The 20,796-nt window shown below is 39.7% G+C and overlaps 1 protein-coding gene across 49 annotated transcripts in view; it reads left to right on the forward strand.

The window, feature by feature from the left end:
• Window positions 1–20,796, forward strand: part of KCNT2 (potassium sodium-activated channel subfamily T member 2) — a 339,459-nt gene that overhangs the window by 104,589 nt on the left and 214,074 nt on the right. For 45 of the 49 annotated variants that reach the window (XR_014817188.1, XR_014817189.1, XR_014817194.1 and 42 more), the window contains exons 2-4: window positions 1,410–1,489; window positions 3,713–3,812; window positions 18,428–18,476. Coding sequence is in view for 24 of the 49 variants with exons in the window: in XM_084978993.1 (XP_084835119.1) it covers window positions 1,410–1,489; window positions 3,713–3,812; window positions 18,428–18,476 (229 nt within the window). In the remaining 25 variants the exon portion in view is untranslated. Of the gene's footprint in view, window positions 1–1,409; window positions 1,490–3,712; window positions 3,813–18,427; window positions 18,477–20,796 lie in introns of those variants that run through there. The other 4 variants (XM_084979010.1, XM_084979014.1, XM_084979011.1 and 1 more) reach the window with 1 other exon arrangement.

Here is a 20,796-nt window from a genome sequence, read left to right on the forward strand (position 1 = left end):
ATTATCTAGTTTATACAGATTACATTCTCAACATTTTGTGGTATGAGGAAAAATGAAATGCAATTTTGTTGTTTATGTAAGCACTGAAGTGTTTTCTTAACTGTTTTTGGAACCTCACGATAAATATGTTTGAGACGAGATAAGACAACTTCTAGTGAGATGATGGTCACAAGTCACCATACACTGGACACAGCTTTTCTCTTCACTCAGTGTTTTGGAAATGTTGCTGATGCCCATCACTCGAGAGAAGTTTGCTAGAAGTTAGGGAGAAAGCGAATGTCTTTATTAGAACGCTACTGTGTTTTACAGTGTTGCTCTCCATTTATAGTGCATTGAATGTGTTCAGTTCCTTAATTGATTTACCTGGTTTGTAATTTATCTATGTGATTTTAACATTCCGCTTGGTAGTACCAGTCCTTGGCTGATCCATGTATATTTTAGTATTAGCCTAGATGAATAAATAAGAAGGTAATACTTGGCGTCCCAAATAGGCTCCAGGTAAAGTGAGGGCTTGTTAAAAACACATTTTCGGGCCCATTCCTTTAATAAGATTCAGATATAGTACATCTGGGTGGTTAGTTCAAACTTGAATTTTTTGAGCATCCAGTTGGTTCTTATGACAGGGGAAAAAAAGGGGAAGCAATGATGAAAAAGTCTACCAAAAGAGAAGGGGGAATTCCTGTTGTGACTCAGCGGGTTAAGAACCCAATTAGCATCTATGAGGATGCCGGTTTGATCCCTATCCTTGCTAAGTGGGTTAAAGGATCCAGCGTTGCCAAGAGCTGCGGTGTAGGTATCAGGTGCAGCTGAGATCTGGCTTTGCTATGGCTGCAGCATCTGCAGCTCTGATTTGACCCCTAGCCTGGGAACTTTCATAGGTGTGGCCCCAAAAACTAGAAAAAAAATTATATCAAAAACGCATATGAGAGACTTTTGCTTTATTGCTTTTTTAAATCTTTTGTACCACTCATTATATCCACTAATACAGATAATTTAATTAATGACCTATATTTTTTAATTTATAATTTTTTGATTGAGGTGTAGTTCATTTACAATGTCATGTTTCTTTCAAGTATACGACCAAGTGATTCAGTTACAGATCCCTCTGTCTATCTGCCATCTGTCCTTTTTCAGGTTCTTTTCTATTATAGGTCATTACAGAACATCAAGTGTAGTTCCCTGTGTTACGCAGTAGGTGGTTGTTGGTTACATATACATCTGATATTTGAACTGACTGTATCTGTAAAGCCAGAAAGCAACAGTTTCTCTCCAGAAAAACTGGCATTTTCCTCAATTCTCATTTTCTGTGGTGGGGATTCATTCAAAGTATATGATGCAGTGTATCAAGTAATTTATTTTTATTTTCTCATATATTAGTCTTTAATTATGTTCTTATTTTTTGTTTGCAGGGTGCAAGTTGAATTCTATATGAATGAAAATACATTTAAAGAGAGACTAAAGTTATTTTTTATCAAAAACCAGAGGTCAAGTAAGTCTTTCATTTTATTTCCCTATGTATTTGTGTATATGTTTATTTTTAAAAATTCGAGGAAGGCAGTCCTTTTGGAAAATATCTGTTATAGAGAGGAGTAAAATTGGTAGTCTTGTCTGCCAGGCATCAAGGTTTAGACAACAGTAAATGTTACATCTGATGGTGGTGAGGTTTCCTGACTGTTTTACTTCTCCAAATTCCTTATCAGTATGTAGACTTTTGAGTGGACCCATTGGCTCCATAGAAACATTGGGGAAAATAACTCGAATGAGAATCCCCCCAATTTTAATAGCGTGGGACACTTAAAACGTCTTTTGAGAAGACTGGGGATTCCAACTGCCCATAATGGGGAATAATTTTCTCTTTCAGTGATTCGGCAGGGAAGTGTTTCCTAATCTTCCCTAATAACAAGCGGTATCTAGAGTGTTCTGAAATGCACAGGTTACTAGCATCCTTCCCTGCAGGTCTTAAACCGGGAAGTGTGGAGCTAAGCTCGGCATGTAATTTCTCGGTGATTCTTAGCCTCAAGTACATTTGGGAGACGCTGGATCTTTAAGAGGACATGGAATTGGCTTTAGCCACTGACCTCTTAAGCTCGTTCCAGATGAAGCACAAGTCATACTTGTTGCCTCCTCCTGGTGCATGTTTTTTAAATACCCGTAAATGATGAATCAGTGTGTATTTTTTGGTATGACCATTGCTTAAGATGTCCGTAAGCAATGGAGAGGTCTACAGTAGACTGGTGTAGACTTTGCTCTCTCTAAATTTTGACCTTTGAGTTCTCTTGGGGCATCTCAATTAAGCTGTGGTCATATAGCGTTCAGAGAGAGTTGTGAGGAGTCACCCAGTACTGCCTTGAGGGAATAGTTAAATCCACAAGGCACACTGGAGAAAGAGTCTTAATGGCTGGTCAGCTTCAGGGGTAGGCTAGTAATAACTAATGCTTCTCTAATCTGGTTGTTTAGAATTTCCAGAGGCCCCACCAATAGATGGTACCTAAAGAGGCCATCTCAATGGAATAGAAAGTTCCCTTTATTTTAACAACTGAAAGTTCTCACTCTCCAGGCCAGAAAGAATGGATGTGCCATTTGAATGCTTTAATAATGGCCAGCTTGGACTGAGCTGTCATTTGAGGAGACCAGTTCTGTAAAAGCAGGGCAATTTCACTGACAGTTTTAAAAACTTTAAAAAGAAGCTAACCCATAAAATTTACCTAGCATTTTAATAGAAAAACTTAGGAAAAAAGACACAGTTAATAAGTATTAACCTTTTACTGTTAAGAAATGTGACTTCAAATACACTCACATATAGCAGGGTTAAAAAAAAATGGCATTTCATTTCCAGATTTTATTAAGAAATAATTATTGGAAGACCTTTCTCAAAATTTTATTCATAATGTATGAATCAGATACCACCTGATAATTGCAGGAAAGGTAATGCTTCTATTAATCAGACTTTATGCACATTTGGCTTAATGTTAATTGCTCTTGTTCATCAGCAAGTATTACAAGCTACGTAACTGTGACCTATACAGTTTCCAAGATATATAATGGCAGGCTTAATTCCCATAAAAAGTTAAAGATTTTATAGGTATTTACACCCAGATTAAAAAGTGAAGTTCAGGGATTGAGCTCAAAGATAGGGGTGTGTGTGTGTGTGTGTCTGTGTCTGTGTCTGTATTTCTCAGCATGTGCTATTAGGAATTCTCTATAACTATATAATTCCTACATAAATTCATGATATATAATTATATACACAATTCTAATTTCTGTATAATCTACAAGATGTTCAGCAGATACAAGATTTCAAACTTATCCTGAGAATATTTAAACAGCTAGATGTTCCAGTTAAAAGTTTTTTTCTAAAATTCATGGATATATAAAATGCTGAAGCTTGAACCAATCTTGATTGGATATGATTTTGTGGCTTCTGAATTCTCAACTATAGATTTACTCTTAGTGTATATTATATTCTTCACTGTTATTTGCAGTTCATGCATTCTGTCATTCTCAATTGTTTCAATATTCAGCTTTTTATAGTTTTAATATTCAGCTAATTAAATTCCATCCAGTGAGACTTCAGAACCTTTAGACAATCATGGCATTGTAATTTCTAAGCACAATTTAAGTGCTGTGCTTAAAATGGATATCTTTGACAGTTCTTTTTAGGTTTTTGTGAACTGAGTTCAAACACAAATCAAATTTTTGTTTTTGTTTAAAGGTCTAAGAATACGGCTGTTCAATTTTTCTCTCAAATTATTAAGCTGCTTGCTATATATAATACGAGTGCTGCTAGAAAACCCTTCACAAGGAAATGAATGGTAAGCTATCTTTGATGATTTACAATATTCTTTTGCTTAGTTTAAACTGTATTCTAAGTGTTGAGGTACAGCTAGTAAATAATGTTATACTAGTTTGGCGTGTAGCACAGAATAACTCTGTCTTCGTGTATGAGACAAAGTGATTCCCATGCGTCACCACACAGTTAACCCCCTTTACCCATTTCATCCTTTTCTCCCTTCCCTCCAATAATGAAAAGATCTACGTTTTTTGTCAGCTTGTTTTGTTTTGTTATAGTCTCCATGTAAGCGAAATCATGGGGCATTGCCTTTGTCTCACATATTTCACTCAGCATAATGCCCTCTACTTCCAACCATGTTGCCAAGATTTACTTCTTTTTATGGCTGAGTGGTATTCCATTTGTGTGTGTGTGTGTGTGTGTGCATGCATGTGTGTGCATACCACATCTTTATTCATACATCCATCAGAAAACACTTAGGTTGTTTCTGTCTCATGGCTATTGTAAATGCCGCTGCAGTGGACATAAGGGTGCATATATATATATATTTTTTTGATCAATTCCCAGAAGTAGAATAGCAGGATTACATGGTAGTGTTATTTCTAATTTTTTGGAAGAACCACCATATTGATTTCCATAGTGGCTGCACTAATTTACTTTCCCATGGGCAGTGTAAGAGGATTCTCTTTTCTCCAGCATCTCTCCAACACCTCTTATTTCTCTTCTTTTTAATAATGGCCATTCTAACAGGTGTGAGGTGATATCTCTGTGATATGATTTGCATTTCCTGTTAATTAGTAATATAGAGACCCTTTTCATGTCCCTGTTGGACATTCGAATGTCTCCTTTGGAAAAATGTCTATCTGGATCCTATGACCACTTTCATTCTAATTTTTTTTCTGTTGAGTTGGATGAGGCTTGGATATTAGCCCCTTGTTACATATGATTCACAGATATTTTTTCCATTCTAGATTGCCTTTTTGTTTTATTGATGGTTTTCTTTGCTGTGCAGAAACTTTTTAGTTTGAAATAGTTGTTTATTTTTGCTTTTGTCGCTTTTGCTTTTTGTGTCAGATTCAAAAAATCATCACCAAAGCCTTTGTCAAAGAATTTGCCACCTACGTTTTCTTCAGTTTTAGGTTTTCAGGTCTTATATTCAAGTGTTTAATTCATTTTATCCGTTTTGAGTTATATTTTTGTGTTGTGTAGGAGAGTGGTCTGGCTTTATTTTTTGTATTAGTCTACCCTGTTTTCCAAACACAATTTATTGAAGAGACTGTTCTTTACCTGTTGCATATTCATGACTCCTTTGTCATCAATTAATTGACCATATATGTGTGTATTTATTTCTGGGCTCTAAATTCTGTTTTGTTGATCTACATGCATTTTTTTTGTTTTATGCCAGAACCACACTATTTTGATTTCTATAGCTTTGTAGTGTAGTTTGAAATCATGGCACATGATTCCTCCAGGTATGTTCTTCTTTCTAAGAATTCTTTGGCTATTTCAGGTCTTTTGTGGTCCCATAGAAGATTTCAAATTGTTTGTTTTATTTCTGTGAAAAATGTCATTGGAATTTTGGTAGAGATTGCATTAAATCTGTAGATTTGAGTAGTATGGACATTTTAAGAATATTAATTCTTCCTATCCATGAACACACATTATCTTTCCATTTCTTTGTGTCTTATTCAGTTTCTTTTTTCAGTATAATTTTCAGTGTACAGGTCTTTAGCTCCTTGGTTAAATTTACTTCTAGGTGTTTTATTCTCTTTAATGCAATTGTAAATAGGATTTTTCTTAATTTACTTTTCTGATATTTTATTAAAATTTATAGAAATGCACATATTTCTATCCAATCATTTTTAAGTATCCACAGGGAATTTGTTCCAGCAGTCCTAGCACAGTTACCAAAATCCAGGGATGCTCAAGCCCCTTACATAGAATGTCATAGTATCTGCATGTAACCTAAACACATCCTCCTATGTACTTTATATCATCTCTATATTGCTCGTAATACTGAATACAGAGTAAATGCTGTGTATATAGTTTGCATTATGCAGAAATTCAAATTTTCCTTTTTGAAAATTTCTGGAACTTTTTTTCAAATACTTTTGACCCATGGTTGGTTGAATCTGCAGATGTAGAACTCATGGGTAAGGAGTCTATTTATTGATTTTGTATATTGCAATTTGCTGAATTCATTTATTAGTTCTAACAGGTTTTTGGGGAGTTCTTAGAATTTTCTTTATGTGGTCTCATACTGTCTTCAAACAATGATGGTTTTATTTTTTCCTTTCTAGTTTGGATGACTTTGTTTCTTTTCCTTGCCTAATTGCTTTGGCTAGGATTTCTAATACTATGTTGATAAAAGTGGTGAGAGTGGGTGTACTTTTCTTGTTCCTGTTCTTAGAGGTAAAGCTTTTATCTTTTCATCATTGAGTGTAGTATTAGCTGTGGGTTCCTCATATATGGCCTTTATTATGTTGAAGTATATTCTTTGTATGCCTACTTTGTTGAGAGTTTTTATTATAAATGGATGTCGAATCAAAATTCAGCAATGCTTCTTTTGTATCAGTTGAGATGATTATTTGATTTTTATCCTTCATTTTGTTAATGTGGTTAATGTTAATGAGATGTTTGGCTATCTCTGTATCCCTGGGATAAATCCCCCTTGATCGTGGTGTATAATCCTCACTAATATATGCTTGAATTTTGTTTGCTAATATTTTGTTGAGGGCTTTGCATCTATATTCATCAGGGATATTGGCCTGTAGTATTTTTGTGTGTGACTTTTTGTGTCTGGTGCTGTTGTCAGGGTATCAAGCCTCCATTAGTGATTTTGGAAACGTTCCTTCACTTCAGTTTTTTTGAAGCATTTTAGACCCTAGCTCTTGGTCGTCTCTCAAATATTTATGATTGTTTGAACAGCCTGATTTATTGTTGATAAGTTCCAGTTTTTGAGTTGTGCTAAGCCCTGCCAGTGTTCTAAGGTAGGGATCTCAGTTAGCACCCAGTGTCAGGCTGACTGGAATCCAGACTTTCAGGCAGCAGCTTTAAAGTATGCAAATATATGTAATTCTGTGGGTCCACTGTTGTAATCTCTGCTGGCCTCCCAGTGAGGCAATTTGGAGGTGAGAGTTGCAAGTCAGGGCTCTAGATGAATGTATTAGTTCCTTTCTGGGAGGTACTGGTGAGCTATAACAAGGCCTGGGAAAGGGCAGAGGTGGTCTCTTCCGGCCCAGGTTCCCCGAGAACTCCTCTGTGCCCTCGAGACATGTGGAAAACCTGAGGAATATTTATGATATTAGGTAATACGGAGCTTGATCTCTAAGTCAAGAACTTAGTTCCTTAAAACTGCAATTTGCAGTAAGTGTTTGGTCTTTGATTTGTTCTTGTCAACTTCTTGTCTGAACTTAACAAATTAAACCTGGGATGCTGGCAGGGCTGATGTCTAACTGTCTGAATTAACTGGTAAGTAGCAGTTAGGAAACGAATCTCTTTGTTTCTTTTTTCTTTGTATTTATTTATATAGTTTTTGCTTTTTAGGGCTGCACCTGCAGCATATGGGAATTCCCAGGCTAGGGGTTGAATTAGAGCTGCAGCTGCTGGCCTGTGCCACAGCCACCGCAACACGGGATCCAAGCCACGTCTGTTACCTACACCGCAGCTCACTGTGATGCCGGATCCTTAACTCACTAAGTGGGACCAAAGACTGAACCTGTGTCCTCATGGATACTAGCTGGGTTTGTTACTGCTAAAAGCCACAGTGGGAACTCCAAGGATCACTTGTTTCTGACTCTGAAGATCATGTGATTTCCAGCATAACATGTTGTAAAATGACCTAAGTCATCGGAGAGCTGTTATGTGGATATTCGTAAATGACACCCAGAAAGTGATTTTAAAGGGATATCCTCTTAGGAAATAAAATCATGGTCAAACTTTGTGATGGTGGCAGGTTGTTACTTGGTACAGCAGGTGTATTTTCTTTAGTTACTGCTTTATTCTTTCATGTCTCATTTTTTTCTGCCGTTTGAAAAGACGCATTTATTGTATTACACAGGATATAGATGTACAATATAATGATTCACAGTTTCTAAAGGTTATAGTCCATTGATCATTATTCTAAAATATTGGCCATCACTCATATCTGGAATCTAATATATGGCACAACTGAACCTTTCCACAGAAAAGAAAATCATGGACATGGAGAACAGACTTGTGGTTGCCAAGGGGGAGGGAGAGGGAGTGGGATGGATTGGGAATTTGGGGTTAATAGATGCAAACTATTGCCTTTGAAATGGATAAGCAATGAGAGATCCTGCTGCCTAGCCCTGGGAACTATATCAAGTCACTTATGATGGAGCATGATAATGTGAGAAAAAAGAATGTGTACATGCATGTGTGGCTGGTTCACCTTGCTGTGCAGTAGAAAGTTGACAGAACACTGTAAACCAGCTATAATGGAAAAAATAAAAATCATCATAAAAAGAAATACTGGCTACGTTTCCTGTATTGTGCAGTATATCCTACCACTCACGCTGAGGCTCCAGAATAAGAAAATAGCCTTTTTAGTGGAAGACTGGTGTGTGTATCTGTGTTTCAGGCTGCTGGCTATGTGATGTTCTTGGGGTGGTAACTGCCAAGAGCTGTCACTCTGGGTGGTTTCAGTCTCCTGGGGCCCAGGAAGACAGGTACTCGAGAGCATCCCTGTGTGGACTTCATGCACCTGCTGGCATCTAGAGCCATGGGGAGTGCCGGGCCTGGGCAAATCCCTAGGCTTCAGTGGGGCCACAGGATGGTGTGGGGGTGGCACTCGCGAAGAGAGCACACGAATGGCGCCTGCCAGTGTCTCTGTTTCCCGGTAATGTCCAAACAGATCCCTGTGCCCTCGGTGAAGGTTGGCTAATGAATCTCCTTCCTGTGTGGTCGAGGTGCTCTTTGAACTGCTGCCTTTTCTCCTGGTTTCGGTGTGAGTTAGTCTGACGGGGAGCCCTTAAAGAGAAGACTTTACATACCCCGCAGCCTTTGGGGTCTCCTGACTCTAAGTCCCACTGGTTCCCAACCCTGGCCATTTTCGGGGCTCCACTGTCCAGGTCCCAAGGGTTGTGTGTCTGTGTGGGGCCCAGACTCCCACCTCTCAGGGACAGGTTCTGTGTAGTGAGATTTCTCCTGCCTATGGGTCACCACATTTGACGTGGCTGTTGTGATGGGACAGCGTCTCTGCTCCCTCCCTGTCTCATCATGACCCTTCATTCCTTTTGGAGGAACTGCTCAGGTCGTTTCAGACCGTATGTGGCTGTAGATTTGGCGTATCCATAGAAGGAGGCTGTTCAGCATCTTCCTACACTGCCATCCCGAATCACCTCCCGAACTGTCATTTAGAAGAAGGTTATATCAGATGCATTTTCTCAAGGACATTGTAGGTGTTCATCACGATTAAATTGATCTGGCTTTTGGTTAATACATAACGTAGTCTCTGTAGGGTCTCTTTAAACATCTCTTTTTTTTGTTTTTTCTGTTTTATTAATGCTAATACCTGACACGTACCCATTACATTTATATTGCTAGTCAAAATATTCCAAGTAATTTCTTGCTATGGGTCAGTCTTTTAAAAGACCCAGATACCTTCTTGTTCTTGATTCACATATATTCCAAAAAGATTTAATACTTACCAGCTTTGTAAGTATTTCCAGTTACAGTCTCGATGTTATTTATTTTTTAAGGTTTTTTGAGGGCATTATTCTAAGTGAGATAAGTCAGGCAGGAAAAGATAAATACTGTATGATCTCACTTATATGTGGGATCTTAAAAAAAAATCATCAAAACAGCAGCAAATCAAGTTATTTACTCTTGAATGGAAACATTTCAGCATTTATTGGTTGCCTGGTTCAAGTGTCAGATTTAGCTGGTGTGGTTCTTTATCTAATTTGAGGTAAATGACATTGATTTACCCTAAACTTGCTTTTCCATTTGTTATCCTGTTGCTTTTATTAAACGGCATTTCTGTTCATTTATGGACTTTCCTTTTAGTGTCTGTCCTTTGCGAGAAGCAATAGAGAAGAGGACTGGGTGTATAACGGCCTGAATAGTACTTATCTCACCACCACTGTGGGGCTCTGTCCAGCCTACTACATTTAAAATAATTTTCGAAGCAGAAAAAAAAATTCTGCTAATTTCTGTACGATTATTTTTTTCATGTAGCAGTTTGCCCCAAAGAAAATTAAAAAATAAAAAAGATCAAAGTGAAACAGAAAACAGAGGCATAACATATTATTTAATTTTTATTTATTTTAATGTAAATGAACTAGTTACTCTTCAGCTTGGTTAGATACTGAAAAGGATTTCATATTTGTGAAAGGGTTTGGAGTTAAGTTAAAGGTTAACAAGTGAAATTTCATGGTGTGGTAATTTATGCGATAATTCTTTGTGAAAGTATTTAATGAATATAATTATGGATAGTTCACTGTGTCTTTATGGAATACTTAGCATGTGTCTGCACTGCTGTAAATGAGGACTCAGCCATGAAAAAGAACATCTCCTACCCTTAGGAAATGTTCAGCTCTTGGAAAGGTTTTATATTTTAGAGTTCTTACACTTTCTGGCATTGGGCTGGTGGTTTTAGGGGTGTTGTTTCCTTCAACACACAGTTCATCTTATTATTCCCACTTTACATGTAAAGCTGCAGAGGTTTTCTCCTGCTTGCTCTTGACTTTGAGAACCTCAGCACTCATCTCTCCGTCCTGGTTTAACTCATTGGTCATCGGAAGCCAGCGCCTTCCCACCGTCATTCCATCCCCACCCCCTGCCCCAAAAGTCTAAGTTCGCCTTCTCTGCTTGGAGGTCTAGTAGGCATCGCAAGCTTGCCATGTTCTAGCCCACTTCTGTGCTTTTGCGCATCTCAGCGAACGGCAGCCCCACCTTCTCCAAACCCTCTCTGCTCACAGCCTCCCACATCTTGGGGATAGCAGCTCCATCGGAACAGTTGCTTAGGCCAAATGCTTTGGAGTCATTCTTCCTTCTCCTTTCTTCTCACATTCTGCAGCCTGTGCAGAACCCCCAGAAAATTCAATAGTTTCTGCCTTCAAGAGAGATCCAGCATACAGTCCCTTCTCCTGATGCAAAGCCATCTTTTCTCACCTGGATTCCTGCATTACCCTTCCTGATGCCTGCTGATTCTGCCTTTTCTCCACTTTGGTTTATCTTTTTTTTTTTTTTTTTTTTTTTTCCTTTTCTGTCCATGCATGTGGCATGCAGAAGTTTCTAGGCCAGGGATTGGACCCATGCCACCGCAGCACCACTGCAGTGACAACGCTGGATTCTTAACCCACTGCACCCCAAAGAACTCCCCCTTTGGTTCATTCTTAATGGAGCAGCCAGTGTTCCTTTAAAATATAAGACAGATCTTGGCACAGTTGTGCTCTGAATGCCAAAGTACCCAGTAGCTATAAGCACCCCCGATTTCTGCGTCTCCGCCTCCTGTCACTCAGCCCCGCCCATTTGGCTCCAGCCGTGTTGGCCTCTTCTCTGGTCCCGGGCCCTTCCAGACACACTGCCCTTCCCTCTGTCTGGAATTCTCTTCCACCGGGTAGCCTGGGCATGCTCCCTCAGATCTCTACAACAAATCACATTTTTAGTGAAGGCTTCTCTAAATATCCTGTTTAAAATAGTATTCTCCTCGCAAAAGTCTCTCGAATACGTTTCCCCTTTCTTTTTACATGTTCCTCATGGCGTTTATCTCTTTCATGTCTTGTATACATGATGCTTGCTTATTTTGCTTTCTGTGTGTTCCGCGAAGGTTCCCTTGGACATGACCCAAGGGCGGGGATAGTTGCCTGAGTCCTCAGAGCTTGGCACACATGCAGCACCAGGGGTTACTTATCAAATGAGTGAGGGAGTGAATAAATGGAGGTCGTTTTTTTCCTTTTCTTTTTATCCGGCTGCACCTGCGGCGTGTGGAGGTTCCCAGGCTAGGGGCTGAGTTGGAGCTGCAGCTTCCGGCCTTTGCCACAGCCACAGCAACACTGGGTCCAAGCCACATCTGCTACCTGTGCCGTAGCTTGTGGCCACACCGGAGTCTGAACCCACTGAGGGAGCCAGGAGTTGAACCCGCATCCTCACGAAGACTGTACCGGGTCCTTAATGTGCTGAGCCCCAAGGGGACCTCCAGAAGGTCATTTGCAGTTTGACCTGCACTTACCTCACCTCATCAGCCCCTTCGTCCAGCCATGCGGTCCTGCGTGAAGCTGCTTGTTCATACTCCGCCCTCCACTGTCTCCAGGCCTTTGTACATTCTCTCCCAAATCCGGGCCTCTGGCTTCCCCCCTATTCCTCAGCACCCCCTCTTTTTTAGCTTGTCTCAGGACCCTCGGACCTTCAGGACAACCATTTATTGAATGAAAATTAATCTGACGCTCTTACCAGACATTATGCCCTTTAGCCAGGTTTCACTCTGGTTGGGTGTGGTTTCTGGGGTGTCACCACACTTCACACACGGCCCCGGATTTTGCAGTTTACTCCTCTGTTCTCCCTGTACATTCACCCAGGGCAAGGCCATGTTATATTTGCATCGGACTTGGTGGGTCCGTGAGGGTTGCTGAATTAACGGAAAGATGCTCAACAGTTTTATTGATAGCCTTGCACAATCCGGATGTTTCAAAGTCACTGCCTAGGGATGCCAGCCAATATTATCTCTCTTACATTTTCTGTCTCTGCATTATTCAAAATGGTTCATATTTCATCCGCTTCTACAAGCACACCAGAATGGGTTTTAAAATTTGGTGATTTATAAATAAAATGAACATTAGAGAGACTTGAGAATCATACAGTGAGGCATGATAGAACCCTTCTAAGAGTAAAAGGACATTGGCGGGCGAAAGCAGAGTAAAATAATATTATTTGGAAACATTACGAGAGCAAAGTTACCCATAATTAACTTCTACGTCATATTAGTAAGAATGTTCAGCTATAATTATAGAGGATATACATTTGAAAAATCGGATTACTGCAGTTAAAAAACATAGCAAAATAACTCATGGCTCCGTTTTGAGTACAATGTTCCATTTAGCTCCCATTGGCGGTGTTGTACTGGTTAATGAAAAACAGCAGTGGCCTTTCTGGGCACAGGCTGTATTTTAAAATAATGAGACTAATTCGGCAAAGAGATTTATTTAATTAGAGCTTCTGACATAATAAAACTGCAGATACTTTGCGTTGCTCTGCTTTATTTTTAAGTCCCCTCCAGGAGCCAGAGCTGATATGAAAATGTTGCAAGTATGGACAAACTGAAGGATAGGAAAAGAATTTTACTGTGAATGTATGAAATTTGTGCAAAGGACTAACTCTGATGTACTAAGGTACACACAGTGTGTAGGAAATGATTTAAAGGCCTTAGCAGAGGAAACACATTTAGCATGTAGTTTATGAATTTCATTGTGAGCTGAGCCATTGGCACTGATGTGTTGCCTGCTGGTGCTTATGGTTCTTCACTGGGACAAAATGCACTCCTCCCACCCACTTAAAACAGTTGAGGAGCTCCCCTTGTGGCTCAGCAGGCTAAGAACTGGACCTAGTGTCTGCGAGGATGTGGCTTCTCCCCTGGCCTTGTTCAGCGGGTTAAGGATCTCCTGCTGCCACAGCTGCAGCGTAGGTTGCAGGAGTGGCTCGAGTACTGAGTTGCTGTGGCTGTGGTGCAGGCCTGCAGCTGCAGCTCCGTTTTGACCCCTCGCCCAGGAACTTCCATTTGCCACAGATGAGAGCTTCAACAGATAAAAAAGAACGTTGTTGAAATGATTATTAGTTTTTAACATCAAATCACAAAGAGAGGTAAGAAACACATACTTGTGCTTATATTTTATGGTATTTGAATTTACATTTAAAATCCGTGTCTCAAATGGAGCTTCCCACAGAAAAGAAAGTCACAGACTTGGAGAACAGACGTGTGGTTGCTGGGAGGGACAGGGAGGGAGTGGGATGGACGGGGAGTCTGGGGTTAAGAGATGCACACTCTTGCATTTGGAGTGGCTAAGCAGTGAGATCCTGCTGTGTAGCACAGGGAACTAAGTACAGTCACTTGTGATGGAATATGATGGAGGAGAATGTGAAAGAAAGAATGTATGTATATATGTGTGTGAGTGTGACTGGGTCACTTTTCTGTACAGTAGAAATTGTCAGAACACTGTAAATCAACTATAATGGAAAAAATAAAAATCATAACAGCCAAATAAATAAATAAATAAAATCTGTGCCTCATAGAGCAACCAGTGTGTTCAGATGACATTCCAATTTGAAGAGTATTTCTTCTTTAGGGTAACAGCTATTAAAAAGAGAAATTCAGTTTTCACGGTGTTTTTAAACATCTGATGACCAATGCGGCTGGATGTCATCATGAGACCTTTTCTTCCCTCGTCTGTGTTGGTAACAGTGTAGACTCAAGCATCGCCAAGTGATCTGCCACGTCATCTCAAAACTCAGGAGAATTTCTTCGTTTACTGGAGTTTTTGCTGGTGTTCCTAGTCCAGGTGCACCTTTCTCCACATGGTGACTCTCACACACACACACACACACACACACACGCACACATCCGCCACATGAATACACACTGTAACATGATGGTAAGTTCAATATCATATATGCAAGCCACTTTGATTTTGTGGCTTTGCCGTCAGCTTTCAGGGAGGTCAAGGAAGCATGAGCAAGGCACACACCTGCCGTAAAGTTATTGGCCGGCAAATGGGTAGCATCACTTTAACTTATAGATCATGCAAAAATCTTACTTGAGAATCAGTCACATCTTCATACCTTGACACAGAGGCTGAGAAAGTAGCCTTTGGCTGAAGAGTGGCTTTTTGCCTGCGACTCTCCACTGTGGGAGGGACTGGAAGTCACTTTTGCCTCAGCCCTTCTGTGTCTGGAAAGACTCTTAACAGCCACTCCCTCGAGGTCAGCATTTAGTCCTCTCTGCCCCGTCCCTGAGAGTTGGTGTAAAGGATGCTCGTGTTTAGAAAGGATCTGGCTGTTGGAAAATCTTCCTAATATACCAGCTAAGCTCCACTGTGCTTCAGTCTCCTGGTCACATACTGAATTTTATCTTTCCTTGAAAACTTGGGCCTACAGCCATAGCTGGTCCTCATGTCTTACTCTTTTTGTAGTTAGGAGAGTGTCAGAATATTCCACTCTGGCTTAGGCGCTTATATAATATACAATTTTTTGGCCACACCGACATAATGGGAAGTTCAGGGTCCAGGGATCAGACCTGCACCACAGCAGTGGCAATGCCAGATCTTGAACCCGCTGAGCCACCAGGGAGCTTCTAGGACCTCATGCTTTTGTTAAGACAGTGCAAGCCTGTCTGCTGGGTGTGGAGCTCTGCCAGCATGGGTTTGTCTTGTCTTTTGCACGAATGCTTTCCCGCGTGTTGACCCTGGTGCTTCTGCCTGGTTACCGGATGCTTTATTCCTCTAGTTCGCATGTTCACTCCCTGAACTCCACCTCTGCTGCCACAGCAGTCCTGACGTTTGCAGCAGCTATTTGCTCCCCTTTTCTGAGAGGTATTTATTTACCACAAATAAGTGCGCTATGCAAAGGGGCTGGGGCTGCACATTATTAATCTTCTGTAGTTCATGTCTGCTATTTGCCTGACATGCTTCTTCCGCTTTTTGCAATGATGCCTCAAACATGATTTTTATCTCTAGGCCTAGTTTAACTTAATATAAATTAATTATAAATAATTTATGATAAAAATTTTGATTGTACGTTTGCTTTTATTTTTATAATTTGAAAAAGTGAAATTCATTTTCTTTTTATGATTTTGTAAATGGTTCATGATTCTTACAATATAAGTACATAGGGGAAGGAAAAAGAAGCAAAAGTTACCTAAAATCTCAGTACGTAGAAATAAGTGTCTTTGGTAGTTTCACCACCATTCTTTCGGAAATTCTCTGTCCATACACTTAGATGCACCGCATACTCATGCTGACATAACTGGACAATCTTACAGACATTATTTTATCGGTGACGGTTTTCTCATTGACGGTATCTTTGCTCTTGTTGATGAAGAGGAGGCTATTTGAATTCTCTCACTCTTGGTTCATCAAGCAGATTCCAGTTACTTTTCTGCTGTAGGTAATATGGCAATAAGTATTGCTGTACAGGTTTTTTTTCTGTGGAGTACATTTCTGTCAATGGGGTTGACAAAATTGGGGGAAAAGAAGCCACAAAGTCTTACTTGAATTTAAATACTCTGCTATTTCAGGACTTATTCAAACAACATGTCAGATCAAAGAAAACGCCATTACTTCGGTAATTACCTTTTAGTAAGTCTGTGTTAATTACCAACTTCCTTCGGAAAATGCTGTCCAACTTCTGATCTGCCATTTATTTTATAATTTTACAGAGACGTCTGTCTCCTGTCTGTGGTTTTGTGGCAATGATTCCCTTTGCTCCAGACCATGGATCCCACAACATACTCCCCTTCACCCCACATACCTTGTTTTGGCCTGACTCCTCAGGTGTCCCCGAGAACACCTGAGAGTTGTGCTCTGGGCGGGACCGCGCTTCTCAGTTTATCACCCACGCTTTACTTACCTGTACTGGCGCTGTCCACTTGTTCGCATTGAACGCCTCGCCTACTGTAGGCAGGTGCCTGCAAAGACGTTAAGGGCGAGTGAAATAGACGTACTCTGTCATCTTATTGAACCTGCAGTTTCATAAGGAGGCAACTACTAAAGACATACATCGACAAACAAATACCCGCTTCCAACCTAGCTGAGGGCCAGAAGAGGCAGGTAAGTGACACAGCCTAAGAGGAGAGTTGGGTCCTTGCTCCAGGGAAGCCTCTGTGAAGGTTTTCCTGAGACAGGGCTGAGCTGAGAGCCCTCGGATGAGGGAAGAGCATGTGAAGAGGGCCGTGAAAGGAAGCAGAGTGTCACAGTGGCCTAAGTCTAGGAATGCCAAGTAAAGAGCTTCATTCAGTCTTTACCTGAACAAAAGTGAGGTGTCAGTACCCAGGGGAGGGATGTGATAGGATATGCATGTACAAAGAATCTGCATAATTACAATTTAGAGAGAAAAATCTAGCAGGTAAAAGAGGATGTAGGGTCCTAGCGACAGGCTTTTGCGAGCGTCCAGCTGGAGAACATGATGCTTTAGGTCACGGGGGATGCGGTAGTGGAGATGAAGTGAGGTAGGTAAATTCGGCAGACATTTGGTGGGAAACGTTGAAAAGGTTTGGTGACTCATGCATTAAATATTTACAAGTGCAGGAGAAGAAGGCATCTAAGATGATGCTAAGTCTTTCAGTACCAAACATAATGGAATTTGGTGCCATTTACAGAGATGGAAAAACTGAGAGCACTTGTTTTGGTGAAAAAGGTCACGGGTTTGGTTTGGGGCAACTACAAATGTCCGTCACCCAGAGAGATTGGGTGACGCATTTTGGAATTCGAGGGAGTATTTTAGTCTAATATCCTAGGTTGTTTCTTTGAATAGTCTTCTAAAGTGTACAGTTCTTTTTAAAACAAGAATTTTCAAGCGTTTATTTAGTGCTCTTTGTTTTTGTTTAACATATTACCAAAAAGAAAATGATTCAAAAATTTAAAAATACGCAGTTTTTTATGGGATTCCTTGAATACTTCCGAACTATAAAGAGTGAGTAGGCTTGGTTCTGCTTTGGGTTTTATTTGCATTTTTTGGCAGTGTAATATAGCTATTTTCATCTTTTCCTGAGTAGAGTATATTGTTATGAATGACTAGTATTTGAATCAACTGTACACCAAATGATGTAGATTAGGGATCAGTTAAGAACAGCGAAAAATTCTAACTTAGTGAGACTTTAGAATATATAGTGTTCTCTGAGTATAAACAATTTTTTAAATTGTTATTTCCCTGATACAATTTTTTGTTCTACTGTGCAGCATGGTGCCCCAGTTACACATACATGCACACATTCTTTTTTCTCCCGTCATCAGGCTCCGTCATAAGTGACTAGACATAGTTCTCAGTGCTACACAGCAGGACCTCATTGCTCATCCATCCCAACGGCAGTAGTCTGCGTCTATTAAGCCCAAGCTCCCCTTCCATCCTTCTATCATCAGAGGTAGTAGGTTTGTTAAGAGACATTTAAGGACAGTTATTTCTTGTCCTGAATAATGTTTTGGGGCAATCTCAGTCACAGGTGTTTTTTAGGCAGTATATTAAATATTTTATAATAACATAAATCTGAAATATTTGTGTTCCGTACAATCTGAGTTAATTGACTTTATTCCGATTGTTTATACTGTTGCCTTTGTATTGTTGAAATAGTGTTAAAAATAAAAAAATCTTTTATGTTATGTTTATGGAAGACCCTTAAGTGACTTTTCGGTGGAGAATTGAGGAGCAAGGGGTTTGAGGTTTTCCTCCCCTGCTGTCATCACTCTTTAAATACGGGCCCATTGTCTTTTCTTACATGATGAGCATGAGACTGAATGCAAAACTTGAAAAGCTTTTTTATTTTTCCAGGAATAAAGATGAATATTACTGAAACAAATGAAGCAATATAAAGTTTTTTTCTAATTTTAATTTTGAAATTTTATTGTCTTTTATACTGTGTATGTATTTCTAACTAATTAAAAAACTAATATCTTATGATTCTTTTTGTAGGTCTCATATCTTTTGGGTGAACAGAAGTCTACCTTTATGGGGCTTACAGGTTATGTACCATTTTGTTTTATTTCTGTGTGAATGGATTTGTTCCTGTTTTATGGAGAAATACTATTGGGAAGAAAACTATTGATATCAAAAATGAGTTTTGGTTTATTGTTTCATTAATCTTGATACACATTGTAGACTCAAGTTTTTATTCTGCATTCTGCCTGTTGAGAATTTCTTCATGAGCATGATTAGATTTCAGAAAGCTTTTGAGGGTGCGGGAAAACCAAATTAAACCAGTGTTTTAAGGCACAACAAGTTACCCAAACTACTTTAGGTATTCCCAAAGACTTGGGGCTTTGGAAAATTAATCAAAAGCCCATGTCTGTGGTTCCTTTTTGTAAACATATTCTCAATGCCTCAACACGATGGAATCCCTGTACGTAATTGTCCAACGAGTAAACAAATGAGCGAATGGTTCATATTACTGGTAGCCAGAGCTTGGTCCTGGAGCAGATCATTTTGTAAATAAAACAGAAAGTGTGCCTGTCACGAAAGGAGGCCTGAAGGAGCGAGGCAGTGTGAGGAGAACAGCAGGTTGGAGTTATCCTCGCGGTGTTGTGTGGAGCCGTCTCTGTCTCCTTTGTTCCTTTTCCCGTTGAATTTCATGCTCAGCAGGTTTTTTACAGCTTTCCACTCACCTACTGCTGTCTCTTTCCCACCAAGGATCTTTTATTAACTGCTGTTTTTCAGAAGTAAAAACCAGAGTTCCCTGGGGGCTCAGCAGGTTAGGTTCAGCATCACCATTGTTATTGAAGCAGCTCTGGTCACTGCTGTGGTGCGGATTTGATCCCTGGCCTGGGAACTTCCACATGCCATGGTCACGGCCAAAAAAAAAAAAAAAAAGTAAAAACCATTCAAAGAGTAGAGTCTCTAAGATTAAAACAAAATCAGAAGCTGTGAGAGTTGAGTCTGGAAGGAATGGAAAGACACTAAGAGTCACTATTGATAAACAACCTTTAAAATACTTTAAAATCAAGTGTTTGGTTTGTCTTTTAAAGTCAGGATGATTGTGAGGTCTGTACATTTTATTTACAGTAATGAATTATTTCAATAGTATGTGCATTGTGATCGTAACTATGAAGTCAAGTTTTTACAGGTCTGCGTATTTGTGAGTCAAGTTGTGTTTTATTTTTTTATACTGACTTTCATTGCAGTGTCACTAATTTACAAATAAACTTTCAGATATTTCAGCATTCACTAAAAATGCAGTTTTTAATCTCTGAGCTAAATTCCTGCATTCTCCATCAGTGAGGTGCACACTTGTAAAGAAAGTTAATATTTTTATGAATAGTTACGTAGGGTTTTGAGAGATAGTTTGTTATATTCAAAGTGCTTTTACCTAATAGTGATATTTTTAAATAATAATACTTTTGAATAGGATTTTGAGGAATTCATGCTGAAATGTTGGAGAGATCATCTAACAATGTGTACACCTAGGAAAAAATATGGATGATAATGATTTAGAGAATTTGTGGAGAAAAACTAAAAAGTGCACCTTTTCTGTCCTGACAATGCCTGGCTATTATATGCACTTCTGTACTTATTTTACTTGCATTGTCATGGAGTTATGTGTTTTAAAAAAATTGTCTTTATGTTTAAAAATCCATCTAAATCAAAGTTTTTATTCCAACATGAGTCGAAGTCTCAACATCTAAAGAGTATCTGCCCTCTTGGGCAGATTGTCTTAAACCTTACGAATCTATGAGCAAAGGTATTTGCTCCCTGAGTTATTTCCTGGGGTGCTTGCTTGCTTATTTTGATCATATTCATCTCTCTGCTAAAGTGTGTGGAGTCCTTCGCACGAGAGAATTGGGATGTCTTTACCAGGAACTTTCCGTTTTAAGCAGAGTGCTTGGGTAGCTCAGCAGAGGAAACGGAGTAGAGAGTAGAGAGAAGGATGGACGCTTGTCTTGGAGGACCCAGGACGAGCACTTCCAGCTGCAAAAGGGGAATTGGTTATGAAGCCCATTCAAATGCAATCCTAAAGTATCTTGAAGTGCTGACATGAACCATTTCATTTAGTGTTCAAGGATGTTGCTGTTTCATTTCATTTGAAGTGGGTGATAGAATTCCATTCCAAGCTTGCATCCCTTTATTTTCTGAAGGAAACTGCTGTTTTCGGTGGGTGTACTAGAGAGGGTGGTGGTGTGGCCGGGTGAGGGCGTTGTTTTTGGCGGGGCAGTTGCGTGTGACTGTGTGTATTCGGGACACACAGACAGAACAACCTAGTCTTTCCATATCTTGCAAATCCCAACCATCTCAAAATAATCCCATGTTTACATCTGTGATAATAAATTTTAAAAGGCTTACTGAAGAGT

This window comes from Sus scrofa, chromosome 10 (genome assembly GCF_054392235.1).
Source record: "Sus scrofa isolate SSC_HxYL_T2T_F1_AM1 chromosome 10, Sscrofa_HxYL_maternal_Yorkshire_Landrace_v2.0, whole genome shotgun sequence".
In the NCBI taxonomy this organism is placed as follows: Eukaryota; Metazoa; Chordata; class Mammalia; order Artiodactyla; family Suidae; genus Sus; species Sus scrofa.